This window comes from Neofelis nebulosa, chromosome 9, assembly GCF_028018385.1.
Source record: "Neofelis nebulosa isolate mNeoNeb1 chromosome 9, mNeoNeb1.pri, whole genome shotgun sequence".
Lineage (NCBI taxonomy): Eukaryota > Metazoa > Chordata > Mammalia > Carnivora > Felidae > Neofelis > Neofelis nebulosa.
This window is the reverse complement of record NC_080790.1, coordinates 19,396,168-19,423,168: the sequence shown is the minus strand read 5'-3', so window position 1 is coordinate 19,423,168 and position 27,001 is coordinate 19,396,168. Positions and strand designations below refer to the sequence as shown.

At 38.0% G+C, this 27,001-nt stretch overlaps 1 protein-coding gene across 14 annotated transcripts in view; it reads left to right on the top strand.

Moving 5' to 3' along the window:
• ITSN2 (intersectin 2) overlaps positions 1-27,001 on the top strand; it is a 146,759-nt gene that overhangs the window by 14,459 nt on the left and 105,299 nt on the right. For 8 of the 14 annotated variants that reach the window (XM_058682679.1, XM_058682677.1, XM_058682681.1 and 5 more), the window contains one exon: positions 21,699-21,762. In XM_058682679.1, coding sequence (XP_058538662.1) covers positions 21,732-21,762 — 31 coding nt within the window. In that variant the 5' untranslated portion in view covers positions 21,699-21,731. Of the gene's footprint in view, positions 1-21,698; positions 21,763-23,914; positions 24,017-27,001 lie in introns of those variants that run through there. The other 6 variants (XR_009248260.1, XM_058682675.1, XM_058682674.1 and 3 more) reach the window with 1 other exon arrangement.

Here is a 27,001-nt window from a genome sequence, read left to right as displayed (position 1 = left end):
CAAAAAAACAAAAATAGAACTGCCCTACGACCCAGCAATTGCACTACTAGGCATTTATCCCAGGGATACAGGTGTGCTATTTCAAAAGGACCACATACACCCCCATGTTTTATAGCAGCACTATCGACAATAGCCAAAGTATGGAAAGAGCCCAAATGTCCATCAATGGATAAATGGATAAGGAAGATGTGGTATATATATACGATAGAGTATTACTTGGCAATCAAAAAGAATGAAATCTTGCCATTTGCAACTACGTGGATGTAACTGGAGGGTATTATGCTAAGTGAAATTAGAGAAAGACAAAATTCATATGACTTCACTCATATGAGGACTTTAAGAGGCAAAACAGATGAACATAAGGGAAGGGAAACAAAAATAATGTGAAAACAGGGAGGGGGACAAAACAGAAGAGACTCGTAAATATGGAGAACGGGGTTACGGGAGGGGTTTTGGGAGGGGGGATGGGCTAAATGGGTAAGGGGCACTAAGGAATCTACTCCTGAAATCATTTTGCACTATATGGTAACTAATTTGGATGTAAATTTAAAAAAATAAAAAATAAAACAGGTTAATAAAAAAAATCTAAAACTGTCCTAAAATTAAAAAAAAAGATAAATACTGTGTTACAGAGAACAAACTTGGGGTTGCTGAAAGGGTGTTGGGTGGAGGGAAGGGCTAAAGAGGTGAAAGGGCGTTAAAGAGGACACTTGTTGGGATGAGCACTGGGTGTGATATGTAAGTGATGAATTGCTAAATTCTCCTGAAATAATTACTACGCTATATGTTAACTAACTTGGATTTAAAAATTTTTAAATAATAAATATTAAAAAAATAAATAAATTGACCTAAAAAAAAAGGAAATGAAGCCACTAACTCGAAAAGATATACATACCCTATGTTTATTGTAGCATTATTTACAATAGCCAAGAAATGGAAGCAAGCCAGTGGCCATGAGTGGATAAATGGATAAAGAAACTGTGGTACATAACAGATGTTGGAGAGGATTCGGAGAAAGGGGAACACTTTTGCACTGTTGGTGGGAATGCAAACTGGTGCAGCTACTCTGGAAAACAATATGGAGGCTCCTCAAAAAATTAAAAATAGAATTACCCTACTACCTAGCAGTTGTACTGCTAGGTATTTTATATAAATGGGAACATAAAATATGCATGGTCTTTTGTGATTGGTTCCTTTTACAACCATAATGTTTTTAAGGTGCATCTTTATTATGGCATATATGAATAGTTCATTCCTTTTTATGACCAAATATTCCATTGTGTGGATATACCACATTTTGTTTATCCATTCGTCAGTGGTTGGACACTTGGGTTGTTTCTTCTTTTTGGCTATTATGAATAATATTGCTGTGAGCATCTGTATACAGACTTTTGTGTGGACATAGGTTTATGTTTTCATTTCTCTTGGGTTCATACCTAGGGGTGGAATTGCTAAGTTATGTGGTAGTCTATGCTTAACATTTTGAGGAAATGCCAAATTGTTTTCCAAAGCAGCTGAATCATTTTACATTCCCACCAGCAATGTGTGAAGGATCCAATTTAGGAGATTAGATTTTATGCTACTGATGAGTTATTCTACAGAATCACAGTGGGAAAATGGCTGAAAATTTTTGGATCAGATTGCTGCTTCTCCAGTATGGTTCAAGACACATGCTGGGGCAGAAGGCTTTTCCAGTTAAATGAAACTAAAATGCAAGTTAGTCCCTCATTTCTTAGGAGCTATTGTTTTTTCATGTCCATTGTCTTCAATTTTTGTATATCAGTATGGACTACTTACTGATAATCTGAGTTAGTAACGATTACTGAAATTTAGTGTTCATAAACTATAATTAACCAATTTGAGGAGCTTACTGAGGGCTCTAATTTAGTTTAGCTATACAATGCTTTGGCAGCATTGAAAAATTCCTACTGTGCACACCCACACTTAGATTTTCAGTGCATCATGGGTATTGTCTTGAGTTTGATGTGGTTTCAGTTGCTATTTTTGAATTAACTGTAATTAATTATGGAATTGGGGCATCTAGACAGCTCAGTCGGTTAAGTGTCTGACTCTTGATTTCAGCTCAGGTTATGGGATCAAGCCCCATGTCCAGCTCTGTGCTAGCAGTGCAGATCCTGCTTGGGTCTCCCCCTCCCCCCCTCCCCCTCCCCCCCTCCCCCTCTCCCCCTCCCCCTCTCCCCCTCCCCCCCTCCCCCTCTCCCCCCTCCCCCTCTCCCCCTCTCCCCCCTCCCCCTCTCCCCCTCTCCCTCTCCCTCTCTCCCCCTCTCCCCCTCCCCCTCTCCCTCTCCCTCTCTCCCCACCCCCCGCTCATGTGTGCACACGCATGCGCTCTCTCAAATAAATAAATGTTAATAAAATTATAGAATCAGTGTTAGATTTAGTTTTGTTTCTTATTTATTTATTTATTTATTTATTTATTTATTTATTTTTGAGAGCGTGGGCAGGGGAGGGGCAGAGAGAGGAGAGAGAAAATCCCAAGTAGACTCTGTGCTGTCAGCACAGAGCCCCACACGGGGCTCAAACCCACGAACCTGTGAGATCATGACCTGAGCTGAAATCAAGAATTGGATGCTTAACCAACGTAGCCACCCAGGCACCCCAATTTTGTTGCCCATTTTGCTCTTGTGTAACTGTTGCATTGTATAATTCTTCATCATGAAGTTTTTTCTACTGAAAAATGGGAGCAGGGGGTTAGATTGGGTCTCTTGTCCCACTTAGGTGGGCCATGGTTAGAATAGAGAATGAATGGAATACAAAATAGAAGGATTCTTTCACAGTCTAATATTGTATACATTTTTTAAAATGGGAATTCATGTATTTATAATTAAGGGGCTTAACTATGAAATACACGAATCCTCTGTAAGTTCACACTTTGGCTTTGGAGGTCTGAAACCTTTGGAATTGTATGCCACATTTTGTGCATTTGTGTTTTTTCCAGAAAGAGCAACGATAGGTTTGCCAGTTTAAAAAAAAATTTTTTTAATGTTCGTTTATTTTTGAGAGAGAGTATGTGAGCAGTGGAGGGGCAGATAGAGAGGAAGACACAGAATCTGAAGCAGGCTTTAGCACAGAGCCCGACATGGGGCTCCAAATCAGGAACCATGAGATCATGACCTGAGCCGAAGTTGGACATTTAACCGACAGAGCCACCCAGGTGCCCCATTGCCAGATTTTTTTTTTTTTTTTTTTTTTTTTTTTAAGTCCATGACTCTTCAGAATTGAGATTGGTGAAGAGAATTTGTAAATTTGTGATTTTGAAGTATTTGGGGGAAGTAAGGCCTTGTTTTGCTTAGGTGTTATTGCTCAGAGATATTTTCTGGATACACTGTTGGTTTTAGTATGACTATTTCCATGTAAGAGTATCTCTATTTTGTTATTTTGTGGTAGTTTTTCTCCCTGTCAGAACATGGAGTTTGCTTTTAAAATCCTTGTTCCACATTTATTATTTTATATTTGCTTTCTCAGTAAATTAGGACGTTCTATTTTAGAGTATTGTTTTTGCTGCAGTCATAGCATACTTTCCAGTAATTGAAACGTATTGATATTTAAAAAAAAAAAACTTTAAACTGATAGAATAGGAAAATGGATGAATGCTTTTGTATCCACTGGCTACTAGTTTCATTTTCTTTCCTCTACTCTCTTGTTCTGTTTGTGTTTTGGTTGACATTGGAAACTACCATTCACAGGTAGAAGCTATTCCCACACAGGACCTTCTGGGGTGTGGCATTGGTTTTGGATGCCAGTCTCTTTAGGCCTCTGCAGTAGGCTGTGTCTGGAGGAGTGTACTTTTCCTTTGTAGTTTTTAGCACTAGATGTATCATGGCTGGGTTTGAGAGGAGATTGGTAATTTTAGTTAATTGTTTTTGGTAAAACAGACTTGTTGCGTAATATTGTTTATAATAGACTAAAATATAGACAAGAGCAAGGCTCTGGGTTATATTTGCTATTGTGTTAAAAAAGCGTGCAAAAGTATATTTGGTGTTTGGTGCCTGGCACAGAGCTTCTAAAACCTTTGGAATTTCCTGAGTGATGAGTGTCTTTTATTCATAATAAACCCCTTCTCATCACACCTGAGGTGTGCTACCTCAGAGGTAACTTAGAGTGGTAACCCTAGATAGCCTTAGGGTGAGGCTGGACAACCAGAAAGACCAAGAGATTAGAGGGTTGGAACTTTTCCCCCTACCCACTGACCTCTAGGAAGAGGAGGTGGGCACTGGAGATTGAGCTCTACAAAAACTCGAGAACAGTGATTTCAGAGAGCTTCCAGGTTCGTAAAGGCACTGAGGTGTTGGGAGGGTGACATGCCCAGAGAGGGCATGGAAGCTCCATGCCCTGCCCCCCAGACCTTGCCCAATGTGTCTCTTCCATTTGGCTATTCCTGAGTTTTAATCCTTTATATCAAAACAGTAAACACAATTTTTTTTTTTTTTTAAGTAAACACAAATTAACTCTGAGTTCTGTGAACTTTTCTAGCAAATTGTCAAATCCAGGGAGGAGATCATGGGGAACCCCTGGTTTATAGCCAGCTGGTCAGAAGATGGCCCAGGACTTGTGACCAGTGTCTGAAGTGGAGGCAGTCTTGCAGGACTGAGGCCTTAACGTGTGAGGATTGCATAACTCTAGATAGTATCAGAATTGAATGGAATTGTTGGACACCCAGTTGGTGTCAGAGAATCGGAGAATTGGTTGGTGTCAGAGAAAAAACTCCTTAGAAGGCATTACTAATTTTTCAAAGACAAGTTGTAAATTTACCATGACTTCTTTGAATTACTAAGGTCATAATATTTGTCTGTTTTTAATTGCTTGACCTTTTGGTATATGTGGTTCCTATGAGATTAAAAAAAAAATAGCAACAACAACAAACTTGAAAAGTAGAGAAAAGAAAATTCTTTACAATCTTTCAGCCTAAGTCAACTACTTTTAGCATATTAATGCTTTTGAATCAGTATATATATATATACACATATATATGTGTATATATCTATATATATACATATATATGTGTATATATCTATATACATATATAGATATATACACATATATATATACCTGTGTAATTTTTACATAATTAGAATCACTATAGATTTTTGTCTATTTATTACCTGGAAGATATTTTTTCTGTGTTACTCCATAATTTTCATAAGTATTAATGGCTGTGTTGTTTTCATTTAGTAAATAGACTCTGTTTACTACCCATACTCCTGTTTTCACATGTTTGGTTTGTTCAGGTTTTTGCTATGACAAACAAAACTATGATAAACATTATTTGGTGAATGTATATTAAACATTTAGTCTGTCATACTCTGTTAGGTGTTTCACAAGGATAAAGTCCTTTCCCTTAAGAGGTTTTCTTCTAATCCTTGACATGTGCATATGTAATTTTGAGTATTTGCCTCCATATTCTAGAATTTTGTATTTTTTAAATTTTTTTAAGTGTCTTTATTTTTGAGAGAGAGACAGAGACAGAGCATGAAGAGGGGAGGGACAGAGAGAGAGGGAGACACAGAATCTGAAGCAGGCTCCAGGCTCTGAGCTGTCAGCACAGCCTGACGCGGGGCTTGACCCACAAACCATGAGATCATGACTTGAGCCGAAGTCAGGTGTTTAACTGACTGAGCCACCCAGGCGCCCCAGAATTTTGTATTTTTTAAAAACTTACTTTATATCACAGACATTACGTATCTACTATTGCCTTGAAATTATCATTTGTAGTAGATTTGTAGTATTCTGAGTGAAATTTATTATTCCTTTCTCTGTTGGATAAAGTAACCTTATTTGTATTTTTTAAAAATATTGATGGCACTGTAATATGCATCCTTACATTCTATTTTCCCTCTTTGGATTATTAAGATAAATTCCTCTAAGTGGGCTAAGTAGGTATTTTGTTTTAGATGAATGTTGTCAAATTTAGAGGTACATGTTTTACCTTTACTCTGCCCGAAGCTTTCTACTTCTATGGTATTTGCCTTTTTAAGAAAAAATATATACACCTTTATTGAACGGCTTAAAATTTACAGAAAAACTGAGCAGATAGTACAGGATTTACCACCTACCCTTCCACCAAGTTTTACCTATTTATTAATAACTTACATTAATATGGCATATATGTTACAATTAACCAGTATCGATGTGTGTATTATTAACTAACATCCGTGCTTTATTCATTGTTCTGTAGTTTTTATCTGGTGCTTTTTCTCTCTGTTCCAGAATCCCATCTAGAATACCACAATACATTTAGTTGTCATGGCCCCTTAGGCTCCTCTTGGTTGTGACAGTTACTCAGACTTTTCCTTGTTTTGGATGACTTTGACAGTGTTGAAGGGTACTGGTTATATTGTAGGATGCTCTCCTGTTGGAATTTGTCTGATGTGTTTCTTGTGAGACAAATAAACATGGGCCAGGCAGGCAAGTTAACCTGACACATTCATTGTAATATAAATTTACCAAGGGGCATCTGCATGGCTCAGTTCATTAAATGTCCAACTCTTGATTTTGGTTCAGGAGCCCCACGTCAGGCTCTGCACTGATAGCACAGAGCCTGTTTGGGATTCTCTCTCTCCCTCTTTCTGCCCATCCCTCAAAATAAATAATAAAAATAAAACTTAAAAAAGTAATAACTTCCCAAAATGAAAAGTTTTCTCATATACCAAAAATATATAAAATTAATATGTAATATTACCATAACCATAAAGTGCCTAGAATTAAATGAGATGAGTAAAATCCCACTGAAAGACATAAAAATAAACATCTGAAAATAGGAAAATTATAGAAAAAGATGATAGTGGGTAGATAGGGATTTGCATATTCTAGTGCTGTGGTAGTTAGAAGTCTCATACAAGAGTCCATGGGAAAACCCACAAACTGAAATAAGTGTAGCCTTGTGTGTACACTTAGTGTATGAGAAAAGAGATGCATTTTAGGTCAGTTGGGAAGGCTGAATTATTTCATAAATGGTTTCACAAAAAGTACTAGACATTGTAAGTGGTGATGATGGTAGAGGAGTAAACACTTTAGATTCATAGCTGTTCTTTCCACTCCAAAATAAAAATCCAGATCAAATACGTAATTTCAAAAATACATATTTGGGGGGTGCCTGGGTGGCTCAGTCTGTTAAATGTCTGACTTCAGCTCAGCTCATGATCTCACAGCTCGTGGGTTCGAGCCCCGCATCAGGCTCTGTGCTAACAGCTCAGAGCCTGGAGCCTGCCTCAGATTCTGTGTCTCTGTGTCTCTCTGTCTCAAAAATAAATTTTAAAAATTAAAAAAATACACATTTGGTATGTATGGTATGAGACAGGGCTTTCTTAGCATAACAATAATCAGTAGTCATGAAGGAAAAGATTGACAAATTTTGGTATAAAAATAAAGAGGTTGGTATAGTAAAAGATGCTTTCAAATCCAAAGGCAACAAGCCGGATGAACAGTTTTTATGACACATGTTATGAGTCTGGCAGAGTGAGGGAGAGGAGTGTGAAATGGTCATCAAGGAGAGAGGGGAGCAGATAGATAGGCTAGGGAAACATGAACTTGTCAGGCAGTCAAGAGTGGTCAGGAGTTTAGTGACGCCAGTCAGCACCTTCATTTGTATGGCCATGGAATAGCAGTGAGATTTTATCAGATGAATAGTATAAAGGGAGAGAAGAACGTGAACTTGAGGATGTATACAATGAGTTACTTAATAGTGGTAATTATTTGGGTAAAGAGGGATATTAGGACCTAAGGGAGGGGATATTAGGGCATAAGGAAGAATGAGGGATGGTGAAAAGTTGCTGAGACCAATATTTTATAGGTCCTGGTAGAGTTAAGAATTGCCAGAGTCTGAGAACTAGAGAGAATGGGCTTTTGAGTGAGGTTCTGGTGAAGGGAGAGTGGGGGGGCTTGAAGTGGGTTACAGAGGAGCGCAGTCTTCAGTGATAACAAGGCCCACGGTGTGACCTGGGAGTGCCTGGCTGAGGTAAGATGAAGGATAAGATGTTTGGAATACAGGGGTCAAAGACTGGGGAGGCCAGGATGTGGGCAGGATCCTCTGGATATAGGAAGTATAGGAATAATGTTGGAGGGGGGATAGTGAAGTGGATGTGAAAGCAGTCAAGGAATTGCCCTGGTGATTGTAGGGGACAACACTGAAGGAGAGCTAGTGGTCAGGTCAGATGTATGAAGGCCAAAACTAATTTTCTTTTTCAAATTTTATTTATGAAAACTGTCAGACATATGCAAAAGTTAAAAGTATAAGTGATCACTTATTTTTTGTTTACCTTCATTTACCCACCTACTTTTTAATTTAATGTTTTTTATATTTTTGCAGGAGCTTTATTTCTGGAAGAAGGGCAGGCTATAAATGAGTACATTTCCAAATTCCTTTCCAAATAGTTGTGCTAATTTACATTTCTTTCAGCTAGGTATTATTATTACTTTTTAAAATGTATTTATTTAAGTTCAAGTTAGTAAACATACAGTGTAGTATTGGTTTCAGGAGTAGAACCCAGTGACTCATCACTTACATAGAACACCCAGTGCTCATCCCAACAAGTGCCCTCCTTAATGCTCATCACCCATTTAGCCCATCGACCCACCCACTTCCCTTCCAGCAACTCTGTTCTCTGTATTTAAGAGTCTCTTATGGTTTGCCTCCCTCTCTGTTTTTATCTTATTTTTCCTTGCCTCCCCCTATGTTCATCTGTTGAGTTTCTTAAATTCTACATATGATTGGGGGCACCTGGGTGGCTCAGTCGGTTAAGTGCCTGACTTCAGCTCAGGTCATGATCTCATGGTTCATAAGTTTGAGCCTCTTGTTGGGTGCTGTGCTGACAGCTCAGCCTGAAGCCTGCTTCAGATTCTGTGTCTCCCTCACTGTGTGCCCCTCTCCCACTTGTACTCTCTTTCTTGCTCTAAATTAAACATTAAAAAAAATTCTGTAGAGTTTTCACTCATCATATGAGTGAAATCATATGATGTTTGTCTGTCTCTGACTTATTTTGCTTAGCATAATACACTCTAGTTCCATCCACATTGTTGTAAATGCAAGATTTCATTCTTTTTGATCTCTGAGTAGTATTCCATCGTGTGTGTGTGTGTATACACACTCTATATCTTCTGTACACACACACACACTATGTCTCCTTTATCCATTCATTAGTTGATGAACATTTGGGCTCTTTCCATAATTTGACTGATAGCACTGCGTTAAACGTAGGGGTGCATGTGCCCCTTCAAATCAGCATTTTTGTATCCTTTAGATAAATACGCAGTAGTGCAACTGCTGTGTCCTTTTTAATTTCTTGAGGAACCTCCAAACTGTTTTCCAGAGTGGCTGCACCAGTTTGCATTCCCACCAACAGTGCAAAAGGGTTCCCCTTTCTCCACATCCTTACCAACATCTGTTGTTGTCTGAGTTGTTTGTGTTAGCCATTCTGACAGGTGTGAGGTGGTATCTCATTGTGGTTTTGATTTGTATTTCCCTGATGATGAGTGATGTTGAGCATCTTTTCTTATGCCTGTTAGCCATCTGGATGTCTTCTTCGGAGAAGTGTCTAATCATGTCTTCTGCCCATTTCTTCACTGGATTATTTGTTTTTGGGTGTTGAGTTTAATAAGTTCTTTATAGATTTTGGATACTAACCCTTTATCTGATATGCCATTTGCAAATATCTTCTCCCATTCTGTCATTTGCCTGTTAGTTTTGTTAGTCCCTTCACTGTCCAGAAGCTTTTTATTTTTGTGAGGTCGCAATAGTTCATTTTTGCTTTTATTTCCCTTGCCTCCAGAGACGTGTTAGGTAAGAAGCTGCTGCGGCCAAGGTCAAAGAGGTTGTTTTCTGTTTTCTCCTCTAGGATTTTGATGGCTTCCTGGCTTATGTTTAGGTCTTTCATCCATTTTGAGTTTATTTTTGTGTGTGTTGTAAGAAAGTGGTCCAGGTTCATTTTTCTGCATGTCGCTGTCCACTTTTCCCAGCACCATTTGCCGAAGAGATTGTCTTTATTCCATTGGATGTTCTTTCCTGCTTTGTCAAAAATTAGTTGGCCATACGTTTGTGGGTCCATTTCAGGGTTGTCTATTCTGTTCCGTTGATCTGAGTGTGTGTTTTTGTGCCACTACCATGCTGTCTTGATGATTACAGCTTTGTAATCCAGCTTAAAGTCCGGAATTGTGATGCCTCCAGCTTTGGTTTTCTTTGTCAGAATTGCTTTGGCTATTCAGGGTCTTTTCTATTTGCATACAAATTTTAGGATTGTTCTAGCTCTGTGAAGAATGTTGGTGTTATTTTGATAGGGATTGCATCGAATGTGTAGATTGCTTTGGGTAGTATTGACATTTTAACAATACTTGTTCTTCTAATCCATGGGCATGGAATGTTTTTCCATTTCTTTGTGTCTTCTTCAGTTTCTTTCATAAGCTTTCTATAGTTTTCAGTATACAGATCTTTTACCTCTGGTTAGTTTTATTCCTAGGTATTTATGATTTTTGGCGCAGTTGTAAATGGGATCGATGCCTTGATTTCTCTTTCTGCTGTTAAATTATTGGTGTATAGAAATGCACCTGATTTCTGTACTTTGATTTTATATCCTGAGTCTTTGCTGAATTCACATACCAGTTGTAGCAGTTTTTTGGTGGAGTCTTTTGGGTTTTCCATGTAGAGTATCACGTCATCTGTGAAGAGTGAAAGTTTGACTTCTTCTTTGCCAATTTGTATGCCTTTCATTTCTTTTTAAGTGTCTGATAGCTGAGGTTAGGGTGTTCCTGACCTTAAGGGGAAGCTCTCAGTTTGTCCCCATTGAGGATGATATTAACTGTGGGCCTTTCATATATGTCCACTAGGTATTATTATAATAATACTTCTTTTTACAGCTATTGTTAGAGTTCTTTGCATTGTTAAGCTCTTCACTATGTCATATGAATTAGCTGCCACCTATTTTCCCAGGCCATGCTCTTCACTCTCCTTTTTTTTAAAAGTTTTTTTTTTTAATGTTTATTTTTATTTTTGAGAGAGAGAGAGAACGGGGGAGGGGCAAAGAGAGAGGGAGACAGGATTTGAGACAGGCTTTGGGCTGAGCTGAAGTCAGTCAGAGTCTTTTTTTTTTTTCCTTTTTTTTTTTTTTTAAATTTTTTTTTTTTTAACGTTTATTTATTTTTCAGACAGAGAGAGACACAGCATGAACGGGGGAGGGGCAGAGAGAAAGGGAAACACAGAATCGGAAGCAGGCTCCAGGCTCTGAGCCATCAGCCCAGAGCCCGACGCGGGGCTCGAACCTGCGGACCGCGAGATCGTGACCTGAGCCAAAGTCGGACGCTTAACCGACTGAGCCACCCAGGCGCCCCGAGTCAGAGTCTTAACCAATTAAGCCACCCAGGCGCCCCATCTTCACTCTGCTTTTGCACATGCAATTACCTCTGCCTAGGATGTTTTTCTCCCACATTCTTTCATGTAACAGATGTTTCCATGTGTAAGGCATAAGCTAATTGAACACAAGCTGAAATGCACATATCTAGTTGATTCATGGGAACAAACATATTTGTATGTGACCTTCTCTTGTTGCTTGAAGAGAAATTTGTGCGTAGGCACTTGGGGGCCCAGGAGATCCAAGAGTTTGTTTTCAGCCCTGCCCTTTAGACTGTCTGGGCCCAAAGAGAAGAGAGGAAAAAGGGTTGCAAAGAAAAGCTGTACTTTCTCAACTCCTTTTCCTTTTGCTTCTAAACTTATATGTATCTTTCACCCTTATGTATCTTTCTTGTCCTATATTCCCAGAGCCAGAACTGTGTGCCCCATGTTCTTGCTTTATACTGTAGAGCTGTCTACTTTCTCTGGACTCCAGCTTCCATTATTAGGTAACCTCCTTTCCTCCTCCTTTTGGAAATTAAATCTCTCCCTCTTCCTCTAAAAATAGTTTTATTCTCCCATCTAAAAGGAGAGCCTTATAACCTTGCCTCTTTTCTAAAGCCTGTTATCTCTCCTCCCACCCTTTTTTCCTCTGTCCTTCTTGAGTCACCTACACTTCACCTGCCAATTACTGCCTGGTTTACTTCAGTTTGACTTTTACAGCCAGTTCCCTGCACTGGAACTACTCTCAAGCAGATTGCCAAAACTGATGGCTTAGTCTTGACTTCTGTGTCCTTTGACAATTATGACCATTATCTTGAAACACTTTCTTTATGTCCTGATTTCTCCTTTTTTTTTTTTTTTTTTTTACCTCTTTTCTGATTGTTCTCCTGTTTCCTGTACATGCTTTTTGTGGATAATGTCATTCACTGACGTGTACAACCCTTCCCAGTCCGTGAGAACTACCAAGTCTGGATCTGCAGCCTGGACAGAATCCTTACTGTCTCTTAGATGTTCCCACCTGTGTGTCTTTATAGGTATGTGTCACATTAGGTAAGTTAAAAATTGAACATTTTGTTGCCCCCCCCCCCCAAATCTTATATCCAGATTTCTACTTTCTTAGAGCTTCTGTCTTGGTTGATATTACCACTCTCCTGTCACCCAAGATAGAAACTGATCTTGATGTTCTTCTTTCATCATTATTTAGCTGATCAGAAAATGCTATCCGTTCTACCTCAGAAATCCCTCTTCTCTATTGTCTACATTCAAATTCACACCATCTGAATTATGTCCGTCACTTCATAACTGGTATCCCTTTCTCAAGATACTCTTGTCCGGTTCAGTTGCCGTATTTTCAGAATTCTCTTCCTTTGCCCTTAAAAGATGAGGTTCTTCTCTTGTTTCTTATATATGCTTTCCCTGGATAAAGTCACTCACTGACAGTAAGACACCTATTCCTGGTCCTTGGTCACTACCAAATCTGGGCCTCTAGCTGGAACATATACTGTGTTTTAAATACTTGCTCTCTATGACTTGCACAGTGAAATTCAAAATCATTAGCATGACATATTTTGTTCCTTAAATTGTGTGATCTTGGCAAGTTACTTAATCTATTTGGCTTCTCTTTGTTTCTAAAATGAGGGGGATGGAATTCAGTATGCTTTTAACTCTTTTTTTAAAAAGAAAAATCATCAGATAAAATATTATAGAGAAGCCTCAGTATGTAAAACACAAAAACAGAGCTACTTTCATTGAACTTGATATCCTCTTCCAGCCTCCTTCCCTCTTCCTTATCCTACCTCTGTTGTATCTCTTTTTGAAATTTCTAGAACTGGGAGGAGCAAGATTTAAAACTACTGTTTTTTTGTTTTTTTTTAATGTTTATTTTTGAGAGAGGGAGATACAGAGTGCAAGCGGGGAAGGGGCAGAGAGAGAGGGAGACACAGAACAGAAGCAGGCTCCAGAATCTGAGCTGTCAGCACAGAACCCGATGTGGGACTCAAACTCACAGACGTGAACTTATGACCTGAGCCAAAGTCAGATGCTTAACTGACTTGAGACACCCAGGTGCCCCATATCTACTGGGTTTCTTAAGGTCCCTTTTAACACTTAAGATTAAGTGAGTTCTTTGAAATTACATGGCTCTCACATCACACTGTCTTTGAATAGGAAAGGCTTTACTGTGATACCCACTGTGTACTTTCCTTTTAACCAGTCCTTCTGTTAGATTCAGGTACTTTTCCTTTCTTTGTATCAGTGCCTGTCCACACACCTATACAGTGTCTTTCACTCTGAACATGCATGGGACCCACTTAATTTTCACTAACCTCACGTTAGGTCATTCTTACACAAATATTACCTCGTTTGTGATATGTGCCCTAGTTTAATTTACCTCTCAAGGAGTGTTAGCTCTGTCCTCTGGGTTCTCATAACATTTTCAAATCCTTATTATTATAGTGACTATTCATGTTTGATAAATATATAAATGGATGAATGAAAGAAGGTATGGATAGATAGGGAACAGCTGTAGAGAATATATGTACTCTGTAAATTTCATCTTACTGTAGAAACTATAAAGAAGTAGGTAATTTTGTTTCAGTCATTCTCTCATGGGACTGACCTTGATCTCCTTAGGAATCAGATGAGGAAGGAACATTTTCTCCTAACTAATCAGTAAGTTTGGAGAGTTGGCTCTATGTACATAGCACGTGAAGTGGAGGGGGCACTGGCGAAAGTTTTATAAGATATGCCTTTGCGAACTTGATTATCTTGCTTTTGAATAGCAGGCCTTCAATCAAATTTACTTAAGCTAACCAGCAGGATTCAAAGTAGAATTGAAAAATCCAGGCCTTCCTTCCTATCCCAATATAAAATTGGAATTCAATAGGCAATAAAACTTACTCTCTAAAAACATACTTAAAAGAAAAAACAAATTATGAAAGGGATATTGCAAGGAACAATTTGCTCTAAAAGCCACAGCTCTGAGGCCTGCAGGGTGTCAAGGAAGTCATTTGTGTAGCCCGTTTCTTTTCTGTGTATTCAGTTCCACAGTGCCTCTCTCCGTGCTTCCCTTGCTTTGTTTTTATCTTACCCATACTACTCATTTACCCAATTCATTTGTTCAGCAAATATTTACTGAGCATTTTCTCTGGGAGATCTGTTTTAGCACTAGACCTAAATAAAAACTGGCCTCTGCCCAGAACAAGCGAAACACGTGAAATTGAAATGCAGTATGATAAATGAGTTTACTGTGGCATGCACTAGATTGTGGACAACCTAGGAGACCATGACTAACTGAGCACGCACACGTCTCTCAGAGAAGAGGTGACCTTTGAGTTGGGAGTTGAAGAATGAGAAGGAGGTGTGGTGAACGTGACAGAGAGAGCAGCTCTTTACAGAGAAATCGAGGAGTGAAAAAAGCATCCTGATTCCCCCTCCCCTCAAAAGGTGATGTTCTTAGAACATGTGAGTCAAGGGGTCATGTCAAGAGATGAATGTGGTAAAATAGATTGAGGTGAGGTTCTGAATCATGTTTCATACCATGTTTCTTACTAACAAATTTGGGCTTGAACTTGGAATCGTGACATAATTTTATCAGGAGAAGGGCATTAGTAGGTATTGTGGAAGAAAAAAAACTAGTAGCTTTCCAGAAGGGTCTCGAGGCAGCAAGACCATTTTAGGATGTTCATGCCCTAATTCCCACAATCTCCCAGTGATGTACCTGGGAGTCTCTAGATTATGAAGTGTCCCCAGTGATATAGTCAGGTGAGTTGGGAAACTCCTATGTCCTGAGCATTGGACAGAAGAGATGTGGTTTCTAGAACCCGTTTTGCTGCTTACTAGCCCTGTGAGATTATACAAGTCTCTTAGTTTTCCTGTCCTGAAAATTGAAGGTTTTGGACTAATTACTGTGATTGTTTCCTTCTAAAGTTCTGTTCTTCTAAACAGACAAAAAAAATTCAGCTTTAATGAAGCTATTTTTAACTTAAAATGGCTACAGTTTTCCCCTCTCTGGATTTTAAAGAAGGATTTCCTGCTCCTGTTGAAGCATTTCTACTTTTCTCTCCTTAGTATGAACATAGTTCCTGCATTTTCTACAAGTGGTATTTGCATTGTATTAATCCACTGCTTTCTTCTTTGCCTTGTGCCTATCATTTGCCACACGTGTGTTTGTGGTATCTAAAAAGGTAACAGTGGCAGTCCTCTATTTATAATGTGCAAGAAAGTCTCCATATGAATATCCTAAAGCCATAGGTAATTAATAACAGTGTTTTCAATATATGATAACTGCAAACTGCCAAGATTGCCCATCATTACATGTTACCCCTTTTAAGGAATAGGGACAGGTGTTGGATGCTGACTCCAATCACACATGCCTGAAACTGGCAGCAGGCATGTAGCTGGGGAGATGCTGATAACTCCTTTCTTCCTCTGAGAGGGTTACACCAAGAGAACCAAGAATTAGCTGTCCCCTAATTTGTGTACATCATAGACCTATATGTGTGGACCTATGTGTTGGAAGACATCTCTGGTATGTTTGCCTTCTCCCCTACAAATGTGCCAACATTAAGTTGACCTGCTCCTTGCAGGAAGCTGTGACCCCATTCATCATTAATTCTTATGCCCATTGGGGCACCCGGGTGGCTCAGTCAGTTAAGCATCCAGTCATAATCTTGAGGTTTGTGAGTTCGAGCCCTGTGTCGGGCTCTGTGCTGACAGCTCAGAGCCTGGAGTCTGCTTCAAATTCTGTGTCTCCTTGGGGCACCTGGATGGCTCAGTTGGTTGAGCGACCCACTTTGGCTCAGGTCATGACCTCACGGTTTGTGAGTTCAAGTCCCACATCGGGCTCTGTGCTGACCACTCAGAGCCTGGAGCCTGCTTTCTGATTCTGTGTCTCCCTCTCTCTCTGCCCCTCCCCCACTCATGCTCTTGTCTCTCTCTGTCTCAGAAATAAAACATTAAAAAAAAATTAAGAAAAAAAAATCTGTCTCCTTCTATCTCTGTCCCTCCCCCACTTGTGCTCTGTCTCTCTCAAAAATAAATACATGTAAAAAATTTAAAAAAAATGATTATGCCCATTTAAGAGAAGAGGAGGCAGATAAAGCCCCTGGGAAGCCCCATCGGCTTTAGAATTAGGTTTGGGATTGCATGCTGGCCTCATCACTTAGTGAATTTAGGCAAGTAATTTAACCTTTCACTTTCCTCATCTGTGAAATGAATACAGTATCACCTGCCTTGCAGGGATATTGTGAGGATTATTAGTGTTATTAAAGGTGTCCAGCAGTATCTGGCACCTGGAAGCCGATTCTCCAATCTCCTCTGTTTCTCCTCTGAAGCTCCCGGAACATATTAGATTCTCAGTATTGAGCATGACACATAAGTGAGTAATAGAAGTGTATTGCATTAATACTAGGCACTCATTAAATGGTAGCTATTATGATTACATAGAGTAAAACAATTGATATTTTTAACGTAAAATGTACCTGTTGAATTTTTCAAAATTCCAATTGTTATTTTTTTGCATAGGTACTATCCAGGTAGATTAATAGAATTGTTAAGCAATTCAACGACAGGGCAGAAAGAATTGATACAAAGCCAACAGGTATGAAATAGCATGCTTTAAAAGCTTATTGGTTCCAACAAATTGTGCTACCATAGTCAGATGTTACCACAGTCAATCAAATGTCACATGCATACATACAAGTAAGAATATGATACCTGTATGCATGGCAGGCTAGATCTCGTGTACCAGGTAAAGAAGATTCTGGGGGCTGCTGGGTGGCTCAGTCGGTTAAGTGTCTGACTTCGGCTCAGGTCATGATCTCACGGTTAGTGGGTTCGAGCCCCACATAGGGCTCTGTGCTGACAGCTCAGACCCTGAAGCCTGCTTCAAATTCTGTCTCCCTCTCTCTCTGCCCCTCCCCCACTCATGCTGTCTCTGTCTCTCAAAAATAAATGTTAAAAAAAAAAAAGATTCTGTAATACCAGTTCCTTCAGCTTGTTTGAAGGGATTTGCCCTCCCTGCCCTTTATATTATTTGATTCATTCTTTGGTTTTATTTCAGAATTATACCTGTGATTATTGAGCATCTGTTATGTGGCATTCTGATGTATTCATAGAATATGTAATGACTAGCCAGAAGTCCTAGATAGGTAATCTTTAAGTTTTAAACCTAGATCTAACTGATTAAGGCTTTGTGATCCTGGGATCCTCTTCTTTGTCTTTTGTAAGTGCATGCTTTCTCTTCAAACTGTCTTTGGTAATTCACATGCTTTTATGCAGTTATAGTGTGTTGCATGTAATGCTTTTGGAGGATTTTTCTCCTACATTTTAAAACTATCTTGGGGCGCCTTGGTGGCGCAGTCGGTTAAGCGTCCGACTTCAGCCAGGTCACGATCTCGCGGTCCGTGAGTTCGAGCCCCGCGTCAGGCTCTGGGCTGATGGCTCGGAGCCTGGAGCCTGTTTCCGATTCTGTGTCTCCCTCTCTCTCTGCCCCTCCCCCGTTCATGCTCTGTCTCTCTCTGTCCCAAAAATAAATAAAAAAAAAAAAAAACGTTGAAAAAAAAAAAATTAAAAAAAAAAAAATAAAACTATCTCAGTCTCAGAGACCTAATAAATAGACTTACTGCATATTTGTAAGTAAATAGTTTCTTTGCAGGCATGTAACTTATTTTGGTTTAACATTACTAATGATAATTTAAAATGGGGAAAGTAAAAGTGTTATTCTTTTTTGTAGGATTTCTATATTGAGGAAGTTTTCATCATAAATTGATTTATGAGACCTCCTCTCTGTTTACTTTTTTTTTAAAGTAGTTCACCCAGTCTCACAGACAAATTCTGGGAGTCATCTCTTTGATTCCTTTTACTTCATAGTCCTTCGTATATAAAGAGTCGCTGAATTCTACCTGTTTTAAACCCTTCATTGTTTTTCTAGTTCATCCTATCTCTTCTGTTCCATCTGTCACTATTTTATTTTTTAAATGTTTGTTTATTTTTGAGAGAGAAAGAGAGAGACAGTGCATGAGTGGGAGAGGGGCAGAAAGAGAGGAAGACACAGAATTCAAAGCAGGCTCCAGGCTCTGAGCTGTCAGCACAGAGCCTGATGCGGGGCTTGAACTCATGAACAGTGAGATCAACCTGAGCTGAAGTTGGCCGCTTAACCGACTGAGCCACCCAGGTGCCCCATCTGTCTGTCACTATTTTAGATCAGGTGCCAGTTGTTGTTTTCATCTCTTACCTAACTGATCTCCCTGATGTAGTCTTGGTCTTTTCTTCACCATTGATTGTCTTAAGTGAAATCTGTGTCCCTCTCCTTAAAACCTTTTAAAACTCCTAGCGAGCTATGGGTTCAAATTCAGTGTTCTTAATGTTATTATAACTAATTCTTACTCCTTAAGTGAGTTCTTGACTACTCCACCATGGTGTAGATACTACTTTTCTGTGCGGTAAACAACTCAAAAAGCTGAACTTTATATTACCTTTGGAGAAAGGAGTGAAGAAAAAACTAACTTGTACATAGGTAGAATTTCCTCCCTACCTAAGAAGAGTGTAGTTATAGGTGAAGTCTAAGTGTGGTAACAGGTTTAAAGCTCCATTGCAGTAAAGATTTTTTTTTTTTTTCCATTCCAGTAAAGTTAACATAGTGATTCAGTGACTTTACACAAATTACTTAGTGCTCATCATGTTAAGTGTACTCTTAATCCCCTTCACCTAGTGCACACATTCACCCCCAGCCCCACCCCACGTCCACTCTGGTAACCACCTGTTCTCTATAAGAGTTGGGGGCGCCTGGGTGGCTCAGACGGTTAAGCATCCGACTTCGGCTCAGGTCATGATCTCAGGGTTTGTGAGTTCAAGCCCCACATTGGGCTCTGTGCTGACAGCTCAGAGCCTGGAGCCTGCTTCAGATTCTGTGTCTCCCTCTCTCTCTTACCCTCCCTTGCTCATGCTCTGTCTCTCTCTTTCTCAAAAATAAATAAAAACATTAAAAAAATTTTTTTAAAAAGAGTCTGTTTTTTGGTTTGTCTCTTTCTTTGTTTCTTAAATTCTGCATATGAGTGAAATTATTTGTGTTTTTCTGACTTATTTCACTTAGCATTATACCCTCTGGATCCATCTGTGTTGTTGCACATGGCAAGATCATTCTTTTTTATGGCTAAGTAATTTTCTATTTTATATATATATACCACATTTTCTTTATTCATTATCTGTAGATGGACAACTGGACTACTTCCATAATTTGGCTCTTGTAAATAATGTAAATAATGTAAACATAGGGGTGCATATACCTTTTCAAATTAGTGTTTTCATGTTCTTTGGGTAAATACCCATTAATGGAAGTACTGGATCATATGATAATGCTATTTTTAATTTTTGAGGAACCTCCATACTGTCTTCCATAGTGGCTGTACCAGTTCACATTCCTACCAGTAGTGCAAGAGGGTTCCTTTTTCTCCACATCCTCAACAACACTTGTTTCTTGTGTTTTTCATTTTAGCTATTCTGACAGGTGTGAGGTGATATCTCATTGTGATTTTGATTTGCATTTCCCTGATGATTAGTGATATTGAGCATCTTTTCATGTGTCTGTTGACCGTCTATATGTCTTTCTTTGAAAAATGTCTGTTCATCTGCCCATTTTTAATTAGATCATTTGTTTTTTGGGTGTTGGGTTTTATATGTTCTTTACATATTTTGGATACTAACCCTTTATCAGATATGTCATTCCCAAATATCTTCTCCCATCCAGTAGCTTGTCTTTCAGTTTTATTGACAGTTTCCTTAGCTATGTAGAAGCTGCACTAAAGAAAGAACTAACATTCTAAAGACAGAATGTACACTTTAAGAGGGAGGTTGGTAGCATACAGAAAAGGTGGGAGTCAGAAGAGTAAAGTTGGTAGTGCCGTTCAAAGTATTATTGGAGATTGAACCATCCCTGTTGGGTAGTCCTTGCATGTTCTTGTGTAGATAAATGTGTCGGCCTGTCAGTGCCTGATAGTATTAAGCATTCTAATCACTGTCGACTCCCTTTGCTCACCACATAATGATCTGATCGACATTTAGTAGACATTATAGTTCGCTTTATAGGAAGAAAAACTACTGTTAGTTTCTTGGCTATTAAATTTCTCTTCGTAAATCAGTATGTTGGATTTATATACCAATCTTTTGTTAGTGTGACTTTTGGTGGTTATACTGATACAGTTATATATCTCTTCAAGCACACTGAATTGACTAACATATAGTACCTTGTAGCACTTCTTGGTAGCTGGTTAGCCAGCTTCTCCAGTGACACCTTGCCATGATGCGTAACTGTTTATGACTTCTTTGTTCCAATGGCTTGTGCAAACATTTTTCTTTGGGCTTCTAAAAATGTTAATATTTCAGTGATTTGGGTAAATTGGAGAGCTACTGAATGGTCTTTTAATATAGTGATGTTTCCCTACAATGTTATGATCCATGGTTTTAATTACTAAGTACATTGTTGTAAATTTGCTATGTCTTCACTCGCCCTAACCAGTCCTACCCTCAAGATTTGTGGAATAAATTTTGAATTTTGAATTTATTCATAGTAAAATAATGAATTCAGGGTTCAAAATTATACTGCACTCTTCCTTCCTGGATGTTTGCAAAATAGCAGGCATTTATCAAACACTCACTGTATCTCAAGCAGTGTACTGGATTATGTTTAATACTTAAAACAACTCTAATGTAAAGTATTTTTTATAGATAAGGAATCTGAGACTCAGAAAGGTTAATAACTCTCCCATGGTCACAGCTAGGAAAATAGCAGAGTGGGATTTAAATCACAGCTGTTAATTCCCAAAGTTACTTCTTTCCCTAGTGCATTTAGTTATGTTTAGATAAACATATATGTTATAGTAATTCTAGATAATTTTTATAAACCTGTGGAACTCTGTGCTACATTTATTTTGGATATTTTTCTTGTTTGGGGATTAAAAAAAAAAGAATATCTTGGTTTCCATGTCATTTTATATACTTAATTTATACAATTGATATCTCTGAAATAAAATCTTGCCTTGTTAGAACAACCTTCCTCTCTCCCAAGCTAATTTCTACAAAGTTGGCTCATGCCAACAGCTTCTTTATTCAGTATTTTCTATGACATATGTGACTGTTTTTCTTATAAGTGTTCCTATTTTAAAAGGCAGCACCATTACCCAACAAAGTCTCCTACCCTTCCCCAAATGTAAATCCTGCCTCTTCAGCAGCGGCAGCACTCTGCATTGTCTTCCATTGGAAGTGTGAGCTGAAGGGGACAGACATTCCCACTGCTAAGCTGGTGCACTAACGCTCCAATCTGCCCTTGTTGTATTATTAATGGCACAATGTTTTTATGTTGCAGATGGCTGAGAGCTAGCAAGGAAAATTCAGGACCATGATGGCTCAGTTTCCCACAACTATGAATGGTAAGCCGCTTTGTGCTTGTGGCAAGATAAAGAGGTTATGGGTTTTGGGGGTGTTTTTTTTGTAGAGGTTATAAAATACTCATTTTGATATTTTTCCTTAAGCTTATAAATGCAAAACTTAAAGTATTCTTACTGAAAATGTTTTGATAGTTTACTTCAGAACACTGCAGTAGTTCCTGTGACTCAGTATAAGCATGTCTGCAGTATCATCTGGTATGTGTGTTTGCCTTTGAGCAGTTAAGAATAACCTAAAGGTATTTCGTGTTTGTTGCATAAAATGGGAGGACAGAAAGCAGAGTGCTATAAGGTGAAGAATATTAAAGATGTTTTCTATAGCTTGGGATGATTGTATAATGAGTAAGCCAATAAAGATTCATTTAGTAATCTATACATATAGTTTTCTTTTTATTAAGGATTGTGTATGCCTACACACATAATTGTTTAATATGAAACATTTTTAAAGAAAATGTTTAAGTAATTTCAGTAACAGAAATCTTTTAAAGCTTCTTTTCTGATTCTAGTTTTAGTTCTTTTCCCAAATACAAATTGACCCACCTTAGTATTAAGTTACTGTGTATGTCATATAGAATTAATTGAGAAAATGCATTATGTTTTTAAATTGCTAAAGAAATCTAAAATGCAAAGTTCTTAATTTTGTGGTAAATTTCATTAGCCAATTACAAATAAAAAATAATAGAGAGTCTAGTCAGTAATTCTTTAACATTTAAATTGAAAGCAGTTATATTAAAGAACATTAGGGGGAAAAAAGAGGGAAGCATCATGAATAATTCTATCACTTGCAAAAAAGCAATTCTGTTTTAATGTTACCATCTAGTATTTGATCAATTACATTTTAAAAAAATTTTCAGTCATAAGGCCAAATTAAGCACATCATTAATACAAAAATACATGTTGTATATCTAAAATTTTAAGACTCAGGATTGACCTTGTGAGATTTAGGAAAGTTTTGGAAAAATGAATTATTTGTGTAAGATGTAAAACTAAATTCTGTGTGGAAGAATTCAGTGTTGAGGAGCTTGAGATAAAGGTTTTGTTTTGTTTTTTTGCCTTTTCAGAACTCTTATTTAAAGATCAATGTGAGCATTGCTGGAAATGGTGTGGGATTATGAAGATTATTTGATGCCACAATTTTTAAAAATTAAATAATGGGTTTTTTTTTTCCATAATGAGTAGTAAACATAAGTTTAGAATCAGGGTAATAATTATGGTAGTAATGTGCTCTTCCCAAATTTGAGGATTTCTGTGCACCATACAAAGGAGTTTGTATTAAATACATAGTTTAGTTATAAGCTTCAACCAAAGTGTTAAGAAGTATTATAAACCAAATGAACATGAAAGAAAGCAGTGTAGGCCCAGTCTTACTTCATTCTGTTTCTTCCATTCCCTTAACATTTATGTATCTATTTTGTAGCTCATTGCATTGTATATAAAAGAATGAATAATATCAGACAAAATGTTGGACAGTTACTTATAAGTGGTGTATAGGAATAAAGGTAGTAATTTTTTAAAACTTCTGAAGAATTGATAACAAATGTAGACTGTGATATCCTCCCACTTTGTTTGTAATGTAGTTGAAGATTGAGGATAATCTTGTATGTATCTAAATGAAGTGCAATTCAGAGATTAAGATCTTATTGGAAGGGGTATCCACGTATGTAGCACAAAGCCTTCCAAAGCAGTGTTTGCTCTTCTAGCAAATCCTCAATTATAGATGATGATAAATCTTTTCGATGCCCAGTACTGTTGGAACTTGTCTATAAGTGCCCTAGACCAAGCCATGTTTCTAAACGCTTCTGACGTATTTCTCGTATTTTGCCCTGTTTTATCATCCCAAGACTAACCACAGACTTTAGACTTACTTGGTCTCACAGAGCTGTGCTGCCTATATAGTAGCCATTAGCTACATGTGACTATTTCAACTTAAATTTAAATTAATAAAAATTAAATAAATTCAGTCCCTCAGTCACATAGCCACATTTCAAGTTCTCAAAGCCACATGTGGCCAGTGGCCATTGTGTTGGAAATGGTGTGGGATACAGATACAGAACATTTACGTCATCTTAGAAAGTTCTATTGAGCAGATATTCTTTTCTTAGTCTCTTTGATGCTTCACTTCCCATCTCCTCAACAGAGCAAAAAAGATCAGTGCGTCATATTTTTACCACTCGTGACTCTAATTCTGGTGTCTTCTGCACCAGCAGAATCATCCTTGCCAGAGTCTTCTTTAATCATGGTAGGTTTGCTTTCTGCTTTTCAAACATGTAATGAAATTGTAAATACAGAGAGCCTGATATTTGAGTCATCAGGTGATAAGCAAGAGGGTACTTCAGATTCATGTCACTGCCTGTTGACTGCAGTGTAACGTAGCTTGTTCCAGCCTTAAAATCATGGGGGTACTGAAGTTGGTTCTCTGAGTAAGAAGCTCTGAAGCCTGTGGCAGTGGCCATATCCAAAATATGGAAGAGGGGAGGGAACAGGAACAGCAAATGGCTTTAGGAAGAAAAAAATGCCATTTTATTTTTAGAGTTTCATTACCTTTTTAGAGTTTGAGAGTTTATTAGTCTTTTCATCTCTGTAATTAGGAAATTGTTAACATTGGGCCTACAGAATCATATATAGTACTGTCTGCATTTCTGACAGCCCAAGGATTTATTATTGAAGTCCCAGTTGAGGCTTTAGTTCTATCTAGACCAGTATTCTAGTTGTACTTTAGAGCTTGAAGTTTGTACTGGGTCAACATCTATCATTTGACAATTATTTTGAACTGGACCCAGAAATAGTCTTCATTTAATTTCATAGCATACGAGCAGGGTATAACATGTTTGAGTTGTGTACATTCAGAACTAAGTGTTAGAATACTGCTGACTACTCAGCTGTGTGACTTAACCTTGTGGAGTGTGTGTGTGTGTGTGTGTGTGTGTGTGTGTACATATGCATATACATGTGTGGTGTATCTATATATGTAAAACAGAGATGACACTATTTACTGCAGGGGATTTAGCATATAGTGGTTGTTCTATAAATGTGTATTTTTCCTTCTGCATAGACCATAAGAACATTTTTGACAGAGCCGGTAGGTGAGAAGATGAGAATAAGCAACAGAAATCTTTATGAAAATACCACATTCTCAATTTAGTGATGAGTGGGGGAAGTGGATAGAATTTTAATACATTTCTAAAGTGGTCAGACAGTGTAAAATGTTGTTAGCTTTTTAAGGAAATATTAAACATTAACCCCAAAACTTGGGTTTTTCTGACTTTCTGTAAGGCTTACAAACAACTAAAGACTAATATTGGGAGATGTTTTACTGGAAGTTCAAAATAATAAACTGTTGGCTCTTTAAAAGATTCTGTTAGTATATATTCTAAGAAAGCCAGAATTGGATCAACTGTTTTAAAATTGTTTTTGAAGTATATATTTTTCCTACTTTTCTTATTGCTCTTTAACTTTTCCTTTTTTTAAAACTTTTAGTGCATTAATATCTTTTGTTTTAATGTCATTTTTTTGAAGTGCTCACATTTAAAGATTAAATACTACCTGAAAATTATTCCTTGTTATAATGCTTTAGAACATTTTTAATCTGTAAGTGACATTAATCATAATATTTAATTGTGATTGTTGTATGTGATTCTTTTGACTGAGGGAGTCTCTGAGCTCCTTTAAGGAGTTCATTTCATTCATCCTTGTACCCCTGGTCCTTGGTCACAATGGTGCCCCCTAAGTGTTTTTTGACTGAATGTATACAAAGGTGTAAGGGTGGCTGGTTGGAGTAATGAAGAACTAAGCAAGAAATCAGATAGGTTGCATTGGCCACTGTCAAGATAGGTAGCCAAGGAAAGGTGAGGAGGTGGTGGGACATAAGAAAGCACTATCCTGATGCCACGGGGCCCTCTGCAGTCTTAGGAAGCAGTCTCCCTTGCCCAGGGGATGTGCCCTGCTGTGTGTTAGAGCAGCTCAGGCCTTCCTAACCAGACTCTCCAGACTTTAAATAGCCTTCAGTTTTCTGACTAAAAAGCCTCGCTCTCAGTATTTTCTGGCAAGGGTACCTTTACCAGAAAGGAAAGAGCCTGAGAAAGATTTTAATGCTCTGACTTCTCCTTAATTATACTGTTCCCTGGGATTGGGTTGAGTAAGGAAACTAATTTATTGAGTAGCCTCCATGTAGCAAGCATATATTAGATGCTGTATTTTTATTTTGTTTAATTTTTAAGTTGGGCGTATTGAGGTATAATTCACCCTTCTTAAGTATATAGTTTGATGAGTTTTAACAAATGTATACAGTCATGTAAATCGGGATATGGAACATTTCTGTCACCCAAAAGTTTCCCTCACCACCCTCCTTTGCCATTGGCAACCACTGGTCAGATTTCTGTCCCCGCAGTTTTGCTTTTTCCAGAATGTCATATAAATGAAATTCTTTCATTGCGGAGTAGAATTCCATTGTATAAATGTGTACCACAAGTTGTTTGTGCATTCATCTGCAGAACACCTCTGGGTTATTTCCACATTTTGGTCTCTAAACCAAATGTCTAAAGCTGCTGTAATCATCAGAGGACAGATTTTTATTTGGAAAAAGTCTTCATTTCTCTTGGGTAAATACCTAGGAGTTTAATGCTGGGTTGCAATGGGAAATGCATATTTTAACTTCATAAGAAGTTATCAGACTCTTTTTTTTTCTAAATCGTTTCCTTCCCCATCAGTTATGTGAAAGTTTGAGTTGCTCAGCATCCTTGTCAACAGTTTTTTTTTTTTTAAATTTTAGGCATTCTATAGGCATGGAGTGATATCTTACTGTAGTTTTTCTTCCTTTTTTTCTTTCTAAATTTTAGAGAGAAAGAGTGAAAGAATCTCAAGCAGACTCCACACCCAGGGCAGTATTACTGTAGTTTTCTTATGCATTTCCCTGATGATCAATGACGTTGAACATCGTGTCACATGCTTTTTGCCATCTGTGTATCTTCAATATGTCTGTTCATATGTCTGTTCAAATCTTTTGCCCATTATTTGAGGCAGGGAGCAGGGATTGTCTTAATGAGTTGAATAGTGCTTTATATATGCTGGATACATGTTCTTTATTATGTTTTGCAAATATTTTCTTCCAGTCTGTAGCTTCTCTTTTTATTTTAACAGTGTCTTTAAGAAAGGAGAAGTCCAGCTTAACAAAAAGTTTAAATCATTTGGGTAGTTTTTGCCCTAAAAAGTCATTCCCTAATCCAAA